Source organism: Alternaria conjuncta, assembly GCF_024043145.1.
Source record: "Alternaria conjuncta strain BMP 0040 chromosome Unknown scaffold_1, whole genome shotgun sequence".
In the NCBI taxonomy this organism is placed as follows: Eukaryota; Fungi; Ascomycota; class Dothideomycetes; order Pleosporales; family Pleosporaceae; genus Alternaria; species Alternaria conjuncta.
In genome coordinates this window covers 1,810,718-1,829,155 of record NW_026250090.1, presented here as the reverse complement: position 1 = coordinate 1,829,155, position 18,438 = coordinate 1,810,718, and the positions used below count along the sequence as shown (strand labels likewise).

General features: G+C 53.6%; 3 protein-coding genes across 3 annotated transcripts; 2 read left to right on the top strand and 1 right to left on the bottom strand.

Annotated features, from left to right (window-relative positions):
* Nucleotides 1-368: 368 nt before the first annotated feature.
* On the bottom strand, nt 369-8,268 carry J4E85_000667 (uncharacterized protein; the record flags this gene model as incomplete). Its single annotated transcript, XM_051464957.1, has 3 exons — nt 369-2,825; nt 2,872-8,081; nt 8,265-8,268. 3 exons carry the CDS (start codon nt 8,266-8,268, stop codon nt 369-371), a joined length of 7,671 nt encoding a protein of 2,556 aa, XP_051331478.1.
* Nucleotides 8,269-9,811: 1,543 nt separating this feature from the next.
* On the top strand, nt 9,812-11,956 carry J4E85_000666 (uncharacterized protein; the record flags this gene model as incomplete). Its single annotated transcript, XM_051464956.1, has 2 exons — nt 9,812-11,605; nt 11,660-11,956. 2 exons carry the CDS (start codon nt 9,812-9,814, stop codon nt 11,954-11,956), a joined length of 2,091 nt encoding a protein of 696 aa, XP_051331477.1.
* A 3,420-nt stretch (nt 11,957-15,376) lies between these two features.
* On the top strand, nt 15,377-17,292 carry J4E85_000665 (uncharacterized protein; the record flags this gene model as incomplete). The annotated part of the gene is made up of 5 exons (XM_051464955.1): nt 15,377-16,353; nt 16,407-16,497; nt 16,548-16,637; nt 16,687-16,778; nt 16,827-17,292. The coding sequence occupies 5 exons, from the start codon at nt 15,377-15,379 to the stop codon at nt 17,290-17,292; spliced, it is 1,716 nt and encodes a 571-aa protein (XP_051331476.1).
* Nucleotides 17,293-18,438: the final 1,146 nt, after the last annotated feature.

Here is an 18,438-nt window from a genome sequence, read left to right as displayed (position 1 = left end):
ACCACCGGGGTACGAGGCAGCCATAAGCATACGCTAGGATGCATGTCGATTGATGACGCAGGATGCTCTGATTAGTGATCGACGGATACGAATGGTACATGAGCATTCTAATCGTATTGTTGGCACTATGGTATCTCGCGAGCTGAAAACAGCTAAAAGGAAAAGAGCGTTTGGTATCTTTTGGACGTCACCCACACATGCAATAAATCATCCTTTCCTCGTACGAAAACACCATCCCAATATTACGCCTTGGTATCCGGTCAGCGCATCCATCTCTTTGTACAAATAAACACATTACCCCATGTATATACTTGGCACTCGTGTTCTCGAGCACCTATCTTATGTACTCTTCGCTTCTTCTGGCCATCCTACAGATCCGCGCTCTTGGGATTCACCAGGTAAATGTCAGGTACCTTTGGCACCTGGGGACTCTTTTGTAATGCCAGTTTGATCGCGTCTCTTGTCTTGGCTCCTTCCTTGTTGTCCCCACCGCCGCCAGTCAGTCGCCTCATGCCGCTCCTAAAACGACTTCGCGTATCGTGAGCGACAGGTTTGATAATGTTCTCCAGACTAAAGGTCCCGGCTTTGTCTGTGCTGTTCGAACGACCAGCCGAGTACTCGTCGTCGGAGAACGGCTCGTTTTGTTCGTCAAGAGTGGTGGACGAGAGTGAAGGTGAAATGCGCTGTGGTTGGTTTGGAGCAGATGGCGACGTCACTGATCGGGCATGTAAATTAGGGCGGGGGTGGCTTGTTGGGGGTAAGGTACTCGAAGAAGAGTTGGCAAAGGAGCTGAAAGCGCCCGGGGTCATGACACCAGGGTCCCTAGCCGGGGAGAGCTTGACATCAGAGATGAACCCCGACTGAAATGATGTAACGGATGCGTTTCGCGTAAGAGATTTGTGCAGGATAGGCGCCGTTTGCTGATCGTATAGATTCTCACGCATATCGTGAGCAAACGATCCATTCGCGTAACGCCCCGAGGACGAGAAGTTTGGTAGGTCTGTCAACGTCTCGGCGTCATCGTCATCCTCAAAGAAGTCGTCCAAGCTGTCTAGTTTCATGACCAGTTCACCAATGTGACTGTCGCCCCGAGTATCTTCTGAAGTCATGGTCGCTGTTCGGTGGTAGTCGGATAACGGGCTGAACGGGAATTCTTCTTGGCGGAATTCTACTTTGGGTGTCTCGGTGTCTGGCACATTCATCTCACCGAAATTTCCGCAGGTGTAGAAGACAGCGTGGACGTTGGCCCTCGTCAACTGCGAGTGCATGGCGGGGATCGGAATTGACCAGCCGCTTTCTTCAGGGATACCGTACAATGACTGCGTTTTCTCGAACTGTTTCTTGTACCCTCTGGTGGAGTGAGAACCTGCCATACTCATTCGAATATGTTGCTTGTCGAACGGCGTAAGAGTACTAGTCATGTTGAGATTGATGACGAAGTCCAGAACCCTCAGAGCTTGAGGGCAATACGCACTCTGTAGTAGTCGTAGAAGAGGCGAGAAAAGATCGGATCCTTTGGAGGCCATCTCCGGCTTGCGCATATCGATCTCGGGTAACAGGACGCAGAGGACTTCCATTGTGTTGATCTTCATCCAATCGATGTTGTTCATCAAGAGACCGAGCAGGAACACGAGGCTGCCGAACTCATGTTCTGGGAAGAATGTTGAGCGGATAGCGGACATTGTCTGCGCGAGAAAATCCTTCTCTTGACGATACCTCTTCATTGCGAAGGCTGTCAACGCTTCGGACAGCGATGTGCATTGGTAGTGCTGATCGGCAACCTTTGCAAGCACTTCGGCGGTGGCTCGAACACTAGAATCTTTTGCTGTAGAGTCGAACGAGCGTAGGAATCTTGGCAGGTTCGCGAGGATGGCGTACATTAGTCGGCTATCATCGCCCACGATGCGGCTGGAAGGTAGGACCACCAATCTCTCCAAGATTCGTAAAGATCGATCCAGACATGTGCTCGATCGGATACCCTTGTACGTCAGTTGAGCAAGGCCTTCGAACTTGCCTTCCCATTTATCCGGGCAACTTTCTTCCAGGATTGCCAGCACCTCTTCGTCGCCCAGATCAAGCTTGTCGAGGAACTTGTCTAGCATCAGCAGGCTCTCCATGAATTCGCCTTCGTGTATGGTATCCAAGCATGCGCAAGTGGTCCAGAACAATTGAGGGTACTGTATGAGGTCGTCCGGTGCTAGTGCTTCGATGATCGTTCGTAACGTCGTAAGTATTTCCATAGAGAATGTCTGTATATCGCTCTCCTCGTCTGATATGGTATTGGAAAGTCTTGCAAGCATGTCGGAAAGCATCTGCTGATCGAGCGAGCTCAAGATGCAGCGGAAGAGCTGGAATGATCGACATGCAATATGTCGGACCGGACACGACGTGGCCCAATTCAGTGCGACTCGCCCCCAAGCTTCTCGAAGCCCAGGGTACGCGAATGAAAAGAATCTCATGACCTCGCCAGCAACATACTCCATCGGCTCGGGAACCTTGAACGTTGAATCTGCAACGTCTTTGCCATTCTTGTCATCGTAACTCCATACCACTTTGGCGTCATGTTGTCGAATACCTTCAATGAAATCTTCGATCGATCTTTTGTTGATGCCTGGCGTATCGTCTTCAATCTTGGAGATGACTAGCTCGTGGATTAGATGCACAAGCATCTCGCGAGACTGGTCCTGAACTACAGAAGTATAGTGATCCCAAAGAACCAAGACCACCTGTAGAAGCAAAGGAATGTGCTCCTTGGCTACCTCAACTGGAGATACCATAAGATCAACCAACAGGATGAGGCAAACTTGTCCCAGAGCGAAGCCGGACTATGAGAATTAGCGCAGTTCATTCCAAGTTTTACTTTATGCTTACCTGCTTGTTGCTACTTGGTAGGACCTGAGTGAGATCGGCCAAGTATGGTAGATTGACGGCGTCTGGTGGTGGTGGCATAGGCTCGCGCTTTTCGCTTACCATGGACCGCGGGTTGATCTGTAGGAGCAAGAATTCGACCACCTTCAGCCCTGCAGGGGTACTCGATAGATGGACTACGATCTGCTTGGAGTAGTCGACGTAGTTTTGTTCCCGTTTGTCTAGGCAAAGGTTGATGATGAAGTTCAAGATTAACTGAACATTTCCACCGTACGGCCCCGTTGCTAATGCTTGCCAGAGCGCCTGAATCTCATTGTGTAGTACGTTGCCGGCCTTGTAAGTGATCTCAAAGAGGTTGACAAGCAGCATGTAAGAATTAGCAGTCGGTCCTCCATCCGGATTTACTTGGAGTTCGACGGATTGCACCCAAGGAAGCATAGCGGCAACCATGTTGCGTTTGTGGTCAGGCTTGAGATCTTTGAAGTAGTAGGAAAATTGCGAGAAGACCAGGAAGGCGAGTTCAGCATGCTGCTTAGCGAGCCTCCGTGACGTCTCGAATTGCGCCAGCTTGTAGACAGCAACAGTCTTGTCAGAAATGCTGATATCTAGATCTTGCAACTTCGAGTTCTTGCCCTCGCGAGCTTCAAGCGTTCGGAGCAATCGCGTTGATTTGGTGCGTATCTCGCTGTTCTCGTGTCCAAGCGTATAAAGACCAGCGCTGAGTACTTTCCAGAATGGCAACGTATAGTCCTCATGTTGTGTGAGGACTTGTGTGACAACTTCAAAGTAGCTTTCCAACGCTTTGCCAGAAACTGCGAGGTAGCACATTTCGATTGCCTTGTCCAGCAAGTATGGATGCTCGCGGTTGTGCAGTATAAGGTTGGTGAGTGCTCGGCGACCAATCGCGTGTGTCCGATCGCTCGGGGTTTCGAAGATGCTCTGGATCCACGAGAGCATGCGTATAACATCGAACTGAAGCAGAACTTTGCTGTCAGTGGTAATACTAACAGGCCCGCCACACAACGCCGCCATGGCACTCAGCGCTGCGGTTCGAAGATCGCGTTTTTCGATCTCAAGAGCCGCAGTCGCGTTGCCTTTGTTGTTTTTATCTACCTCTCGATCAAGCATGGAACGGCGCATCTGTTCTTCACGCTGGCGGATCTGAGACTGGTTTGCCGCATAGCCGCACCACTCTTCCATCAATGTGAATGCAGCTTTGCGGGCTTGGAAAGGCATCCAATGCAAAGGATCACTGGTTTTGTTGATGCCCTCAAACAAAACCTCCACCAGTCCACAATAGTGCGTACGTAGCTTCTGATAGCGCGCTTCGAGTTGGACCTCCGTATCACTCAGGAATATTCTCAGATCCTTGGTGTAGTTCATGAGATTGTTGATTATCCATTCGTCATTGTGAGCCTCAGGGAGCTTGAGAAATTGCTGAGAGGTCAGCTTGTAGACGTGTGTAATCTCAGTCCGAAGATGGTCAGTTCGATAGTTGATTGGGCGAGGACTGCTGATCGTCCGGTTGTGATTTCCCAAGCGCATCTTCGCCTCCTCAGCGCAAGCAGCCACGATCCCTTGAAGCGATTCGAGCAGTGTACGATAGAGGTTGAGGTTGACGGAACCGAGGCCGATGACCGCAGCATCCCGAATGGCGACATTGTCCACTGACAGGAACGGAAGGACTTTGGAAAACAACTCGGTAGCAGTATGTTGCTTGTTCGTGCTAATTTGTGAAGATTTTGAGCTTTTACGCGAGTGATTTCCTTGCGTGGCTGATGTGGCCGTCGGACCGAGACTTGTCAATGTCGTGAAGGCGAATATGAGGTACAACTTCCACTGTTCGATAACGACTTCTGGTGATGTGGAAGCGAGGCGGCCACTGAGCTTGCTACTCCCGGGCTCGAAGGGTGAATACGGCGTAGAGCGCTGACCCTCGGCTAAGGATGATAGAGTGCGATACATCTGTGCAAGTCTCGCACAGACTATGTCACGAGTGAGAGTCACGGCGAAAGGACAAACCTCAAAGCTGATTCGAACCAGGTTGGGGAAGATCTTGAACCACAGGGTAGCGTCGTACGGCACGTCGCTACCACAAAGCTCAACAAGGGTACTCTGCACATTGCTCTTACGCATGCCGCGTTGCAATCGACTGCGCTCAGCCAACGACAACTTTTCATCGCTAATGTCGAGAACTCTCTGGGGGCTGCCCTCCATTACCCGGATAACACGTGTATTGGAGCCTCCCAGAGCCGTGTCAAATTCAGTTATGAGGCGTAGCACGGTGACAGCGTACGAGCGGACGCGACGTGAAGGCGAGCATAGGAAGAAGAGACCATGGGACTCAACTTCGTCAACGTGCGCCCACACTGAAGACAGATCAAGAAGAGCCGCGCGATTACCAGAACCGTCATCTGGCGTATCCAATGCTGCTTTACGTGTCTTGCGCTTGATCTCTTCAATCCATATCTCTAGTAGCTCCACGTAGAGTTTCAAGGTGTTCTCGATGTGCCCAGCCCCAAGCATGCCACCATCAGACATAGTGGCATAACGGTCGTCGAAATTAAAGATGAACCGTGCAAAGCCAATCGTGACTTGCTGTGCATGTGATTGTCGGGCTATAGATTTGAGTGATTGAGCGGATGACACAGCGATGTTCCCCTGTACGTGGGCTGTCCCGGTGCACAACAGGTTTACCAGTGAATTGAATGGTATATGTGGAGACAGACAGCGGGGTAAAGCCTGAACAGCGACATGCAAGAGGTCATAAAACCCTTGCCGCGGATCTGTGGTGGTCATGTAATCTTCACGAGGAGCGAAACTGAAGGCCGCCGCCATAGGGGTCTTTGGTGTTTGCGAAGAGAATTTCTCGTCGAGTACGGCCTGGCCTCCGAATGCGTTGTCGCAGATGATGGTGATCTCCCCCAAGATCTTACAGAAGCGGATATAGTACTCCTTGGCCACTTCGGCGAAACCGGCGAAGTTCACAGGACGCGACAGACGCTCTTCCTTGAGAAGACTTGACTTTATGGGTAGAGGCTGTGAAGGCCGCGGACTAGAAGGAAGAGCCGGGAGCTCGTTCGATACCGCGTTTGGATCGTAGTCGAACGTAAGTGGAAAAGGCGGCTGCTCCGTGTTTTCGAGATCAGCCATGATGGCCAGAAACGAGCGGATACCAATGACCATACGGTCAGGCTCTAGGTTTTCAACGCGCAATTCTCGGCCCGACAAGAACATGTCGGAGTTGAGCAGGGGAAAGATGATGGTCTTGAAGCAAAGGTCTTGGTACTTGTAGCCGATAATGCGTGTCAGTTGTATCAATGGCTCAGCGATGGCTGGTTCAGTTGATAGGTACGATCGCCTTCCGGGTTGGAACACCATTCGTATGATTTCTTCCAACCGGCGAACAGCGACATTTGGTGCTTCGGTTCCCCGCCTGTATATGTAAGTCCACACTAGCCGACAAATGCCTCGAAGGGCGATGGCTCTGGTTGCGCGCTCTTTGAGTCGTGGCTGAGTAGACAAGGCGAGCGCAAGCCATTGCGAGAGAAAGGTTTCGGTCGGAGAAGCACATAGGATGGCGGCCATGAGTGGGAAGGCTTCGTGCCAGTGTTTCGGCTTGCCCAGCAGTATGGCAGCGCGCTGCTTCATCATGTCGATCACAGTCTTCCATCTAGGAGCGTTGAGTTCAATGGTCGCTTTAGAGGTGATACGTAATAAGAGTTCCCTTAGGACTTGGCAGTACGCATATTTAACCGGCTGGCCGTGGGCACTGGTGAAAAGCTTTGCCATGGAAAGCATGAAATCACATGTCCGGTCCCAGGTGTCTTCAGGATATGACTTCACTTGTAGGTGCCTTAGAGCGCGAATGAGCAAGGCGCCCTTGGCTTCATGGTCTCGGTTGTACTGATTCTTGATGGCCAAGTGACCATCGACGATCTTCAGGTCGGTGATGAACTTGTCTTGCACTTGCTCAAAAATGAGGCCACTCAGCACACCGAGCAGTTGACTGTAGATGGTCCAATTGGCGAGGTTGAGAGGGGATATGTCCACGAGGTCAGGGTCCACGGTGCTGAGCTGGCCGTAGAAAAGACCAAGAAGACGGTCGGCCATCTCAAAAGTCAAGTTATGGAGGTCGGTTTGGGTCATGATCTCGATCAGGACGCGGCAAAGGATGTAGGTTGAGACAGTCGAGCGCTGTTCCGCTTGTGTGACAGTCTGCTGCAGAGCGACGATGTGGTCGGGGCCAGATGCTACAGAGGCTGCGGATTGATTATCCAGTTGTTGGACCGGTTCAGTATTACGTCGAGATAGCGCAGGATGGAGTTGAAGCCCTGGGTTGGCTTGTCGGGCAGTAAGTAAGTGAGTGCGCTGCTTGGACGCCTCCTCGCTCTTGGCTTTGCGCCATAGCATGATGGTGTCTATAAGCGGCTTTGGCTTGTGGCGCGCAATATGGCCCAGGGCCGCGATGAGCTGGTCGAAGGTAGGGTCTACACCAGGTCCACAGACACCCTCTACCCGGGCCTCAGGCTGGCCTCTCTCCGTCATGCACTGGTTGATCTTCTGCTCGGCCTGGCTGATGAAGGCGTTGAAGAGGTGGTGCAGGGCATATTCGCCAACCGTCTTGAGTTCGTGGGGATGCGGCGGGTGGCGCGACTGGGAGCGGTGGTGATTGTGGCCCTTTCGCACGGATCTGGCACTCGGCGCCCGCTCAGGCTTGCGGTGAGAAATGCTTCCATCGCTGGATGCCGCCTGTGGCCCCACGCCGGCATAGACGTTCCCTGTGCCTGCGCCAGGCTGCATGCCGTTGGCGGCGAAGGCGTCGGCTATTGATTCCTGCGACATGAGGGCTCCATCGAGGGTTGCCCCGGCGGCGGCGGCGATGATCTGGGGGCTCAGCGGGCTGGTGGCGGGGGAGTTGACGAAGCTGGTGTTGCGCGAGTGCTGGATGCCGTGGACGATGGACGTGTTGCGGTTGTGGGCGTACGAGCCCGAGGGCTTGCGCTCGAGCGTCGTCAGGGTGCGGTCGGGGCTCGAATTGCTGCTGGCAGCCTTGACGGCCGGAGTCTGGGAGCGCGAGGCGATGGTTCGTGACGAGGCAGTCAGCGCACGCCCGCGGGTCTGGCTGGGCTCACGCGAGGCCGACGAGGGGTGCTCTATATGGTGCGACACATTCCCAGCAGCTGGTCGAGCTTGCAGGAGAGGGAAAGCAGCTGCATTGGGCAAGGCACAGGGGTCAGCACAGTTCTGAGGCAGCGCGGAGAAGCATCGACGTCAAGATAAGGCTTTGTCGCCATGGCACCTGAAGAGCCGGCACTGTCAAACTCCAGGCCGCGTGGGGAGTGCGTTTCACAGCTGGATGACGATGGGCCTGGGACTAGGGAAAGGCTACTCACACATGCCGCAGGCTTCGCGTGCAGCATCTTCCGTGGCGCGCGGAGAATACTGCAGCCCGTCTTTCAAGGCTCAAGACGTAGAGGGCGCCGTTAAAGGGTCGCGACGGCTGTCATGGATGTCTCGAGGTGTATGAAATGGGTACGTAGCGGTGCCCTGTGCCTGACTAGCCGCCGTCTAGCCTGATTCGAGGCAACGATCATCCATGGCGCCCGGCATCAACACGGCTCTGGAGATCGATCCGAGCCTGGAGATTATTCAGTCCCACGTGGTCTGCCTTTCTGGGAGCTGGGCATGGCAAGCTATCGATAGGCCTCGAGAGCCTCATACGTAGGTGAGGGGTTCCTCCCGTGTCAGTATGCCTCCTAGGCAGTTACTGAGAGGTACCTGATAACGGGCGCTTCTATCCTAGATACCTAGGTAGTGCTCAGCTGACCTTGATCGGAAGGAAGAGTATTGGTAACTGCCGTACGCGATGCTTCTCCATCTGTGATTTGTCGTTCACCATGCACATGTCTATTCGTACATGAGAATAGTAGGCTGACTCATTATGACACACGTGCAGTAAGGCTGGAGATGCAAGACTGTAGACGTGGGAGTTGCGACATCTTAAACGCGCAGTGATGACAAGACTTAGATATCTGCATCGGGATAGGCGCCTCTTTACCTCAGTCGATACTGCCACCTGCACTTGCTCTGGCTGCGCATATATATGCACTTCCAGGCTTCGCTTAGTCTACGGTCTTGGTGCGTGAAGCATCCATGAGATGATACCAGGAACACCCAGGAAGACGGCTGGCTGCCTTTGAGCACTGGGCAAGACGCCTCGTCATCTTTGCGCAATCATACGCGAAAACTCTACTTTCAAGCGAACTGTGAATCTATTGTCAGGGCGGGAAAGTTTCCCGCCCTGGAGTTGGCCATCACATGCTTACTGTCTCTATCATCGCCTAGCCTTGCACGACTGTCGCGTGCATGCTGCATCTTTCTTACCGCCGGCTTGACGCTGCTCCTCTGTAGATTCGATGCCTCCATCTGCCGTGATTCGCACGAGGTCGTCGTATGTGTGGCCGCAGTGTGCCCCACAAAGGTACCGAAGTGCTGGCGGGGTTCTTGGTAGCCATGGCGGAAAGGCCGCGAGGGTCGGGAAAGTCAGGGTCTCACCTGAGGCCCGCCGTTGTTTCTGAGCTGCCCCAGCGGAATGGCTGCGGAACGCTTCGGCTTCCGATGGGCGTCTGCCAGTCAGTGACGGCACCACTTTTGGCCACTTTACCCGTGTCGAGGAAGCGGTCAGAGATGTGTAGAGTCTAAAGGCGAGATTATCGTTTGGTGTGCTGTCTCAACAGCCTGCTTGCGGCTCCGTGGCCAGATCTTGATAAGATTGAGTTGAGACGCACGGCCACTTGCCATTCCGATCCTCCGTTGCGAAGCCGCATACAAATATTACCGTGTCGTTTCCAATCCCCTTCCGGACGGCAACTTTCTACCGTGTCCATGTCAGTCAGCCCCTCATTCTCCCGCCGACTCTGCTAACGCCCCTCTCAGCGCCATGGCACAACTCGACACCTTGGACCTTATCGTGCTGGCCGCCCTCCTGGTCGGCACAGTAGCCTACTTCACCAAAGGCACCTACTGGGGCGTCTATGGAGACCCCTACGGCAGCTCCATGGCCACGGCCAATGGCGCTGCAAAGGCTGGCAAGTCGCGCAACATAATAGAGAAGATGGACGAGACGGACAAGAACTGCGTCGTCTTCTACGGTAGCCAGACGGGCACGGCAGAGGACTATGCCTCCCGCATCTCCAAGGAGGGCCATTCGCGATTCGGCCTCAAGACCATGGTGGCAGATCTGGAGGAGTACGATTTCGAGAACCTCGACACCTTTCCCGAAGACAAGCTCGCCGTATTCGTACTGGCCACCTACGGCGAGGGCGAGCCCACCGATAACGCCGTCGAGTTCTACGAGTTTATCGGTTCTGAAGATGTCAGCTTCTCGGAGGGTGGCAGCATCGACGACAAGCCCCTCAACAAGCTCAACTACGTCGCATTCGGTCTCGGTAACAACACATACGAACACTACAACTCCATGGTCCGCAACGTCGACAAGTACTTGACGAGGCTCGGTGCCACCAGACTGGGTGCTGCTGGTGAGGGCGACGATGGCGCTGGCACCATGGAAGAGGATTTCCTCGCCTGGAAGGAGCCCATGTGGACTGCTGTTGCCGAGAAGATGGGTCTGGAGGAGCGCGAAGCCATGTACGAGCCCGTTTTCGAAGTCAATGAGAAGCCAGAGCTATCCCCCGAAGACGACACCGTTTACCTCGGCGAGCCCAACAAGAACCACCTTGAGGGCAACCAAAAGGGTCCTTTCAACGCCAACAACCCCTTTATCGCCCCGATCGTCGAATCCGCCGAACTCTTCAACTCCGCCAACCGAAACTGCCTACACATGGAAATCAGCATCGCTGGGTCCAATCTGTCATACACCACTGGTGATCACATCGCTATCTGGCCCAACAACGCTGGCAGGGAAGTCGACAGGCTGTTCAAGGTTCTCGGCAAGGAAGACAAGCGCCACACGGTTATTTCAGTCAGAGGTCTCGACCCCACCGCCAAAGTTCCATTCCCGTCGCCAACTACGTACGATGCCGCCGTCCGCTTCCACATTGAGATTAACGCCGCCGTGTCGCGTCAACTTGTCTCTGTCATTGCACAGTTTGCGCCAAACGACGATATCAAGGCTGAAATCGCGAAACTCGGTAGCGACAAGGACTACTTCAGGGAACAGGTCACCGACCGCCACCTCAACCTGGGCCAGCTTCTCGAGATCACCGGAAAGGGCGCGACATGGGACAAGATCCCATTCTCGTTCCTGTTCGAAACCATGGTCAAGATCCAACCTCGCTATTACTCCATCTCCTCGTCGTCTCTAGTCCAGAAAGACAAGATCTCCATCACTGCTATCGTCGAGTCTATCGAGAAGCCCGGCGCACCATACGCTTTGAAGGGCGTCACTACCAACTACCTCTTGGCCTTGAAGCAGAAGCAACACGGTGACCCCAACCCGGATCCTCACGGTCTGAACTACACCATCACCGGCCCTCGCAACAAGTATGATGGTATTCACGTCCCGGTCCACGTCCGCCACTCCAACTTCAAGCTTCCTTCAGATCCTTCCAAGCCTATCATCATGGTTGGACCCGGTACTGGTGTCGCACCCTTCCGTGGTTTCGTTCAGGAAAGAGCTGCACAGGCAAAGGCTGGTCAGAATGTCGGAAAGACCATTCTGTTCTTCGGGTGCCGAAAGCAATCAGAGGACTTCATGTATGCCGACGAGTGGAAGGTAAGTCTCAAGATGCCATATCAATCACTCATTCCTCGCTAACACAACCTGCAGCAATACCAAGCAGACCTGGGCGACAAGTTCGAGATGCACACTGCTTTCTCGCGAGACGGTCCTAAGAAGGTCTATGTACAGAACAAACTTGAAGAGGCCGGCGAAGAAGTCAACAAGCTGCTCGAGCAGAAGGCCTACTTCTACGTCTGCGGTGACGCCGCGCATATGGCCCGCGAGGTAAACACGCTTCTCGGCAAGATCATCTCCAAGTACAGGAACGTGCCGGAGACAAAGGGTGAGGAGATTGTCAAGGCCATGAGGGCGTCGAATCAGTACCAAGAAGACGTCTGGTCATGATGCGTCAAGGATTGGGGAGATTATCTTAGAAAGAGCTTTTTGAGCATGCATTTTCATGGTAGAATGGTGTGAGCGATGGCGTTTGATCTGACAAAAACATTTCACATTGGAGTATATTGGCTCTGAATCTGAAGCCTGGATGGACATGTACAGTTATGTGACCACCACCATTTTACATAGTCTGCAGTGTGGACCAGCTCATTTGATCAATCATAAATATCAAACTATTCTGCTTGACCTCCCACTCAGCTGATTGTGACATGTATCAGAAAGATGTTGAGCGACCGCAGCCTAATGCTGTGGTGCGCTGCTGTGGTAGGCAAAACGTGCGCTAGTTCACACGGGCAGGGTCCGGCCATGATTGGTCGATGCACGTGCGCGCGCGGTGCCTGCCGCGGGGATGGCTCCCATAAACCTCGTCTATAAGCATCAACGCCTCGCATGCATACACACTGCTTCAAAATAGTTTCGTCATCTGCCGTTCCCGCCCATCAACTGCGCCGCGATAATCGACGAAGGTTCTTCACCATCACAAGCTCGAGTTGCGGCCCCCAATGTCTAGGACGCCTACTCGGATCACTGCGTGGCAAGCCTTCATTGCTCAGAGGTGCAGGCACGTCTCATTATAATAGACACTGCCGTCATGCGTACGATAAAGGTTTGCACAGCAGTTCCGGCTAAGTATCATCTTCTGGATTTACCTGGTCGCGCGTCGCATGCTGAAAACCTTCATGGCAGGATGACCACAGCCAGTCACTCACCGCTACAACCTCAGCATGCGGGGCATCCGCTCGAACCCTTGAGGAAAACGCAGTGTCGCGAGACGCAGTAGATCCTGGGGAGTCTTATACGAAGCTGCGTTCTTCCTCGTCTGCTCTTTGTGTCACCCCGCGGATGCTTGTAACGAAAGCCGATCCGCCCCGTTTCTTCTTCTCTGCGATGACGGTAGCGAGAAGATCCGGAATCCAGGTCCGAGGTTGAGCTGGGTAACGTTGGAAGAATCGCAACGAAGCATCTCTCAGGCCGCTCAGTACAGAATGACAGAATTTGGAGACAGGTGCAGCCCTGGTGGAAGGAGGTGCATATTTGCCCGGCGTACGGCATGCACGACTCCTGAAATGACCTTACAGGCAGGCATGCTGAGCGGGATCGGCCAGCCATCGCATAGCAGGGCGCCACCGAACATGGACCCTGGACGCATCATCCACCTGGTAATTCTAGGCACTGGTGGATGTTCTCTCACCGTGTCGGCACTGCCACGAGACCAACAACAGCCGCTTCAAGAGCCGGACAACCGATCGGATAGCTGCTTCGCAACAAATGCGACACGGTAATCAGTGCGCTTGCGCCTACGCACCACGCGAGGAAGCGGGCAGACCCCCATTCGTGAAGTTCGTATCACCCACACGCCATTAGGTCCTGTGCATAGCATCTGAGGAGTCGAGTCCAAACACGATGCCGGCTGGAATTGTTTCTCTCACTAGCTTTGGAATCACCGGCTGGCTCAGTTTCTATGTATATCTCACTTTCCAATTTGAGTATCTTTAGAGGGACGCCTTACACACGATTTTCCTGAACGCGCTTTTACTTGTATGAGAGTGACGTTGCTCATATTACTGGGAAAGGTGGGTCAGGCCACAGGCTTCGGACTTGCCCCTTGCGTCTGCATTACCGCTGCAGATGGTCAAATATCGTTTACCCCGGTGATCTCGCCAAAGAAGGTGCAGTCCCCCCGGTTGAGATACCAAAGACGTCTCGCATGAAGGCGCACTCCCAACGGTATTCGAGCATCGCGCATCCATCTCAAAACCGTGATCTACAGAGTTACAACCGGCAGTGGCTGCACTGCGCCGGCTCGTCGCGCAGGTTACAGGTGTGCAACAGCGCGCCGCTCCGTCAGGTTACGAAAGGTCCTTTATGGCATGGTGGAAGTCTGGCTGCAAAGCGCTGTAAGAGTATCCCCCTGTCTGTGTAGCCCTACTAATCGCAAAGCAGACCAGACAGTATTCAATCAAGACCTGCGCATGTCTCGAGTTGGGTCGTTGCGTGTACCCAGTTGAAGTGTGGAAGTGAGGAAACGACAGATCGAGTCCCCATGACAGAAGCATGCGCGCCAGAATCATCGCAACTGCCCCGGTTGGGACGTTCACATAGCAACAGACAATGACGTCTGTCGTTCAACGTCATTCCAAGATACTGCTCAGCCTTGCTGCAAGGGCGATAGAACTGCATTGGCCGTTGTCACGGTGAAAAGTTGGCTGCAGCAAGTGCAGCTAGACTCCACACGAACGCCTCGTCATTTGTATGCTACACACACTGCTCCGAGAAAGGTATGGCTGCATCTTGAGGAGGCGCGACGAGTACACCACTTGATGCAGGATGTTATGCTTGCAGCGTTCGCCATACCGTACTCTCGGTGCATCCATTCAGCATGTGCGTCCTTGCTTGCAATCGATGTATAAGTGCAGTGCTCTTCCCATCACGGCGACGGGGACAACCCAAAGCCCCGTAGCTTCGCCCGCAAGCCTCATCTGACATCACTATTCCAACAGCTTTTTCATCATATTACTAGGCAATTTCCAGATAAAGAAGCGACGGTATCCAAAGTGCAAGAGTTCGGGTGGCGCTGTGTTGTAGTGCGTCTGTTTCTCCTCGAGGCGGAGTCATTGGGAAGGTGAGCCTCTCTGTTCGCCGTCATGGTTCTTCTTCGCGACTTCCCTCTGTCAGATTGGGGCTTCCTTTCTCACGTCGCTTGTGGGTTTCCACCGACGTCCCATCGCGAGTGCTCTTTCCCCAAGCTGCTACGCCCAGACGCCATCTTCGGGTACAACAGCTTGCCTCATTCCACCATTCCTCCCCTTCTCTTCTTCACTCTTCTTCACTTTTCTCACCAATACGCATCAGTGGCCACATTCTTTGTAGCTTTTCCCAGGTCAGTCATCCGTCCCGACGCCGTCCATCACTCTCGTGCAGCACACCGATACTGACGCCTCGGCAGCTTTGGAGTCACTACCAGTCCCGCACATTGCGAAAGTTTGATATCTACGACCCAGTAAGTCCCTTTCATCATCCCATCTTTTTCTCTCCACTCCCCGCCCGGACACCGCCGCATCCAATGAGCTCCTCCCCCGCAATCGCTTGCGAGGTCTGCTTTCGTCACACTCATCGATCACCGAGCAAATTTGCTAGGCCGTACCCCAGCCTCCTCTAATGACAAAAGTTAATCTTTCGAGCAGAGCAACGTTCCTCTCTGCATCTCAGTCTGTCGTCGCGTCCGTTGTTGAGACCCTTCGCCGCAACCCTCCTTAGGCTCGTACCTTTCGGCCTGCGTACTCTTGCTCGCGACTTCAAGCTTCGGTCCCGGATACCTTGCCGATCTTTTCACTCGTCTTCATCAGTGTCACTTCGAAGCTCACTGCAATGGCTACCAACGGTCGTCAGCAAAACTACGCGGCCCCCAACGCGGGCTACAAGGGCCAACACATGCTCAACAACTACAACCAGCACGGCCAAGGTCATGGGTCCGCCCAATACCTCCCCCGAGGTCTGCCCATGTCCCCCCACGGTGATAATGGTATGCAAGGTCTGACGGGCAATATGGCAGCTCTCAACATGCACGCTTCGTATGGTTCGTCCGCTACCTCCAAGTCTGCTAGCTCCGCTCTGTCAGGTGGCTCATCCGACTACGGCAACATCCCTCTCTCCAACGGTCAAGGACTTTGGGTTCCCAACCAGCAGGTCCTTGGATCCATGTACCAGATGATGCCTGGTGCCCAGCAACAGACTGCCATGGCGGCTTCCCCCAACATGTACAACCACACCGGTGCATACGTCCAGCAGGCAGCTTACCAATACGGCCAAGCTGTCATCGACAACAACGCTATGCCACCAGCATGGGCTGCTCGCATGTCCTCTTCCGAGATGCCATCTCTCATGACGCCACGCCGGGACTCCATCTCCTCCAACGAGAACGACAACCCAGGCACGCCTTACGGCAGTGGTGGTATGTACCATCGTTACGGCAACAACACCGCCATCATGGACCGTTCGCCAAACGCGCTCTACTCCAGCAGTGCTACCCCTTCGCCTTCCCAGTTGGCCCATCCCTACCAGGTCATGGCGCCCATCCCGAAGCAGCAGACCATGCCCACGTTGCCTCCCAATCTACTGGCGTTAGTGCACCAGGAGCCCCCCATTCCCCGGGCTATTCCCGCTCCTAGCTCCCCGCACAAGCCACTCGACCGTAGCCTGGAGAACAAGACTGGCGAGACCAACGTTTACATTAGAGGTCTGCTTCCCGAGACCACCGATGAGATGCTTCACCTGTGGGGCAAGCGTTTTGGAGACATCCAGAGCTCAAAGTCCATCATCGACCTGAAGACCAACCTGTGCAAGGGGTAAGCGCTTCACTACCCACCACAACGCCTCATTTACTAATCATGCTTCGCAGTTTCGGCTTCATCAAGTACCACAACTTCGAAGACGCTGAAGACTGCATCCGTGGCTTCCACTACCTCGGATATGAGGTCAGCTTTGCTCGGGTATTTTGCAGCCACTCTGACGCACGATGGCCTCTACTGACTCTTCATAGGAATCCTTCTACTCCAAGCTCAAGAAGTTCGCCGACGAGTGCAACACCAATCTTTACGTATCCAACATTCCAAAGAACATGAACGAGCATGTATGTTGCTTCGCCCCAGCTTTGATGACAAGCTACTTACCGCATGCAGGAACTCGCCTCCATCTTCGCACCTCACAAGGTCTGCTCGAGCAGGATCCTTCGTGACTCTTCTGGTACTGGTCGGGGTGTCGGCTTCGCTCGGTAAGTCACCGTGGTGTTGCCATTTTGATCGTTGCTGACCACCTCTAGCTTCGAGTCCCGCGACATCTGCGACGAGGTCATCAAGGAGTTCAACAACACCCCTGTATCCAAGCCCGGCGGCGAAGAGCATCTCATCCAGATCCGCTTTTCCGATACTCATGAGCAGAAGATGCTCAAGCAGCAGACCGCAGCGGGCCGTGTCTTCCGTGCTGCGGAGTACGAGGTCGGTGTTGCTCAGGCTAGGGCGCTAGGCACGCCTGATCGATACCTCTCCGTCTCCCCGATACCTGCGGGCCACGCCAACGAGTTCGAGATGTTCATGCGCGGCCAGCGGCAGCCATGGTCACCACCAGTGCCATCTACCCTCGGCCCTGCCCGCTCATACTACATGCCGCAGGGTGGACCCATCAAGAGCGAGGACGGCGTTTCCGACAACGGCCTCGACGTCAAGACCAACCCCGCCACTCCCGTCAAAGCTGATGACAAGTCTACTTCACCCAGCCGCAACGACTAAGCGTGTACCGCCTTTCGCACGTCGACCTTCGATACACCCGTCGTGCACGCACTATTCTTCATGATCGCTTCTTCAACATCCTCCAGCCACATCTTCTTGGAGACTTCTTTTGGCACCGATCATATACTTTACGAAGGCCGCACTATATCAACACGCTACAGCACGATACTCTTGTCGTTCTTTCTTGTCGCTCGCTCTGACCTTCATGCTCACGTCCTTGGGCCCTAATACTTTGTTCTTGGCGCCAGCCCTCTGAACATATCCTTCCCATCGACACTCCAGTCTCGCGTTTTCCTTCCGATCGATATACTTGGGCGGCTTCTTTCACATTTTAGAAGTATCTGTTAGCATCTGGGCAAGCCAGCGAACCAAAAGGATTTTAGGGGGGTTATTCAATGTATCTCTTTCTCATCGATGGCAAGGGCAGGTTTCAGCAGTGGTGGCTAGGTCTATGGTCGGATTTGTCGTAGTTTCGATAGTTCGTCGTATAATAGATCTTCTTCCGGCTCAACTTCATGTTCATACTCACTCCTCTGCTGTTTATGTAATGCTTGCCTCTCAATTCGGTCGTCTTGGTACGTCTCCAAAGTAAAGAAGGTAACGAGGCCGACCTTGCGCTACACCCTGTCTAATCGCCCAGTCAATCAAGGAAGGCTGCGACAGAGTACCTAGTCCAGTGGTAAGACGTCCGCGCAAGATCTTGCCAGGCTTCCTAGTACTTGACCGTACTGCTTTGTGGAAGATTTCCTAAGGCTCACCCTGGGTACTGTGTCTGTAGCAGGCTAGGCACCTTGATTGCGGAAGACGTGTGTTCAATCCGCACGGTGCTTGTTTTTAGGCTCGCGGCTATACGGTCAAGTAGGAAAGGTAAGTAGGAGAGATAATCATGAGATTCGGATTGGTTATACATGATGAATTGCAGTGGCGTGAGAACAGAAATAGTAATGATAGTGATCATGGCCACGCGGCGATGGCCGTAGAATAAGAATAGTCAAACATCTTGAGTCTGACTTTAAGCCCAATCAAGGTTAAGAGAGTAGATAGTACGTGCGTTCCGACTCCATCACTACCGCATACATTCATCCGGAGTGGCTGGAACTCGACTTTGTATGAATGATTTCATTTCAGTTCATTGCTCTTGCACAT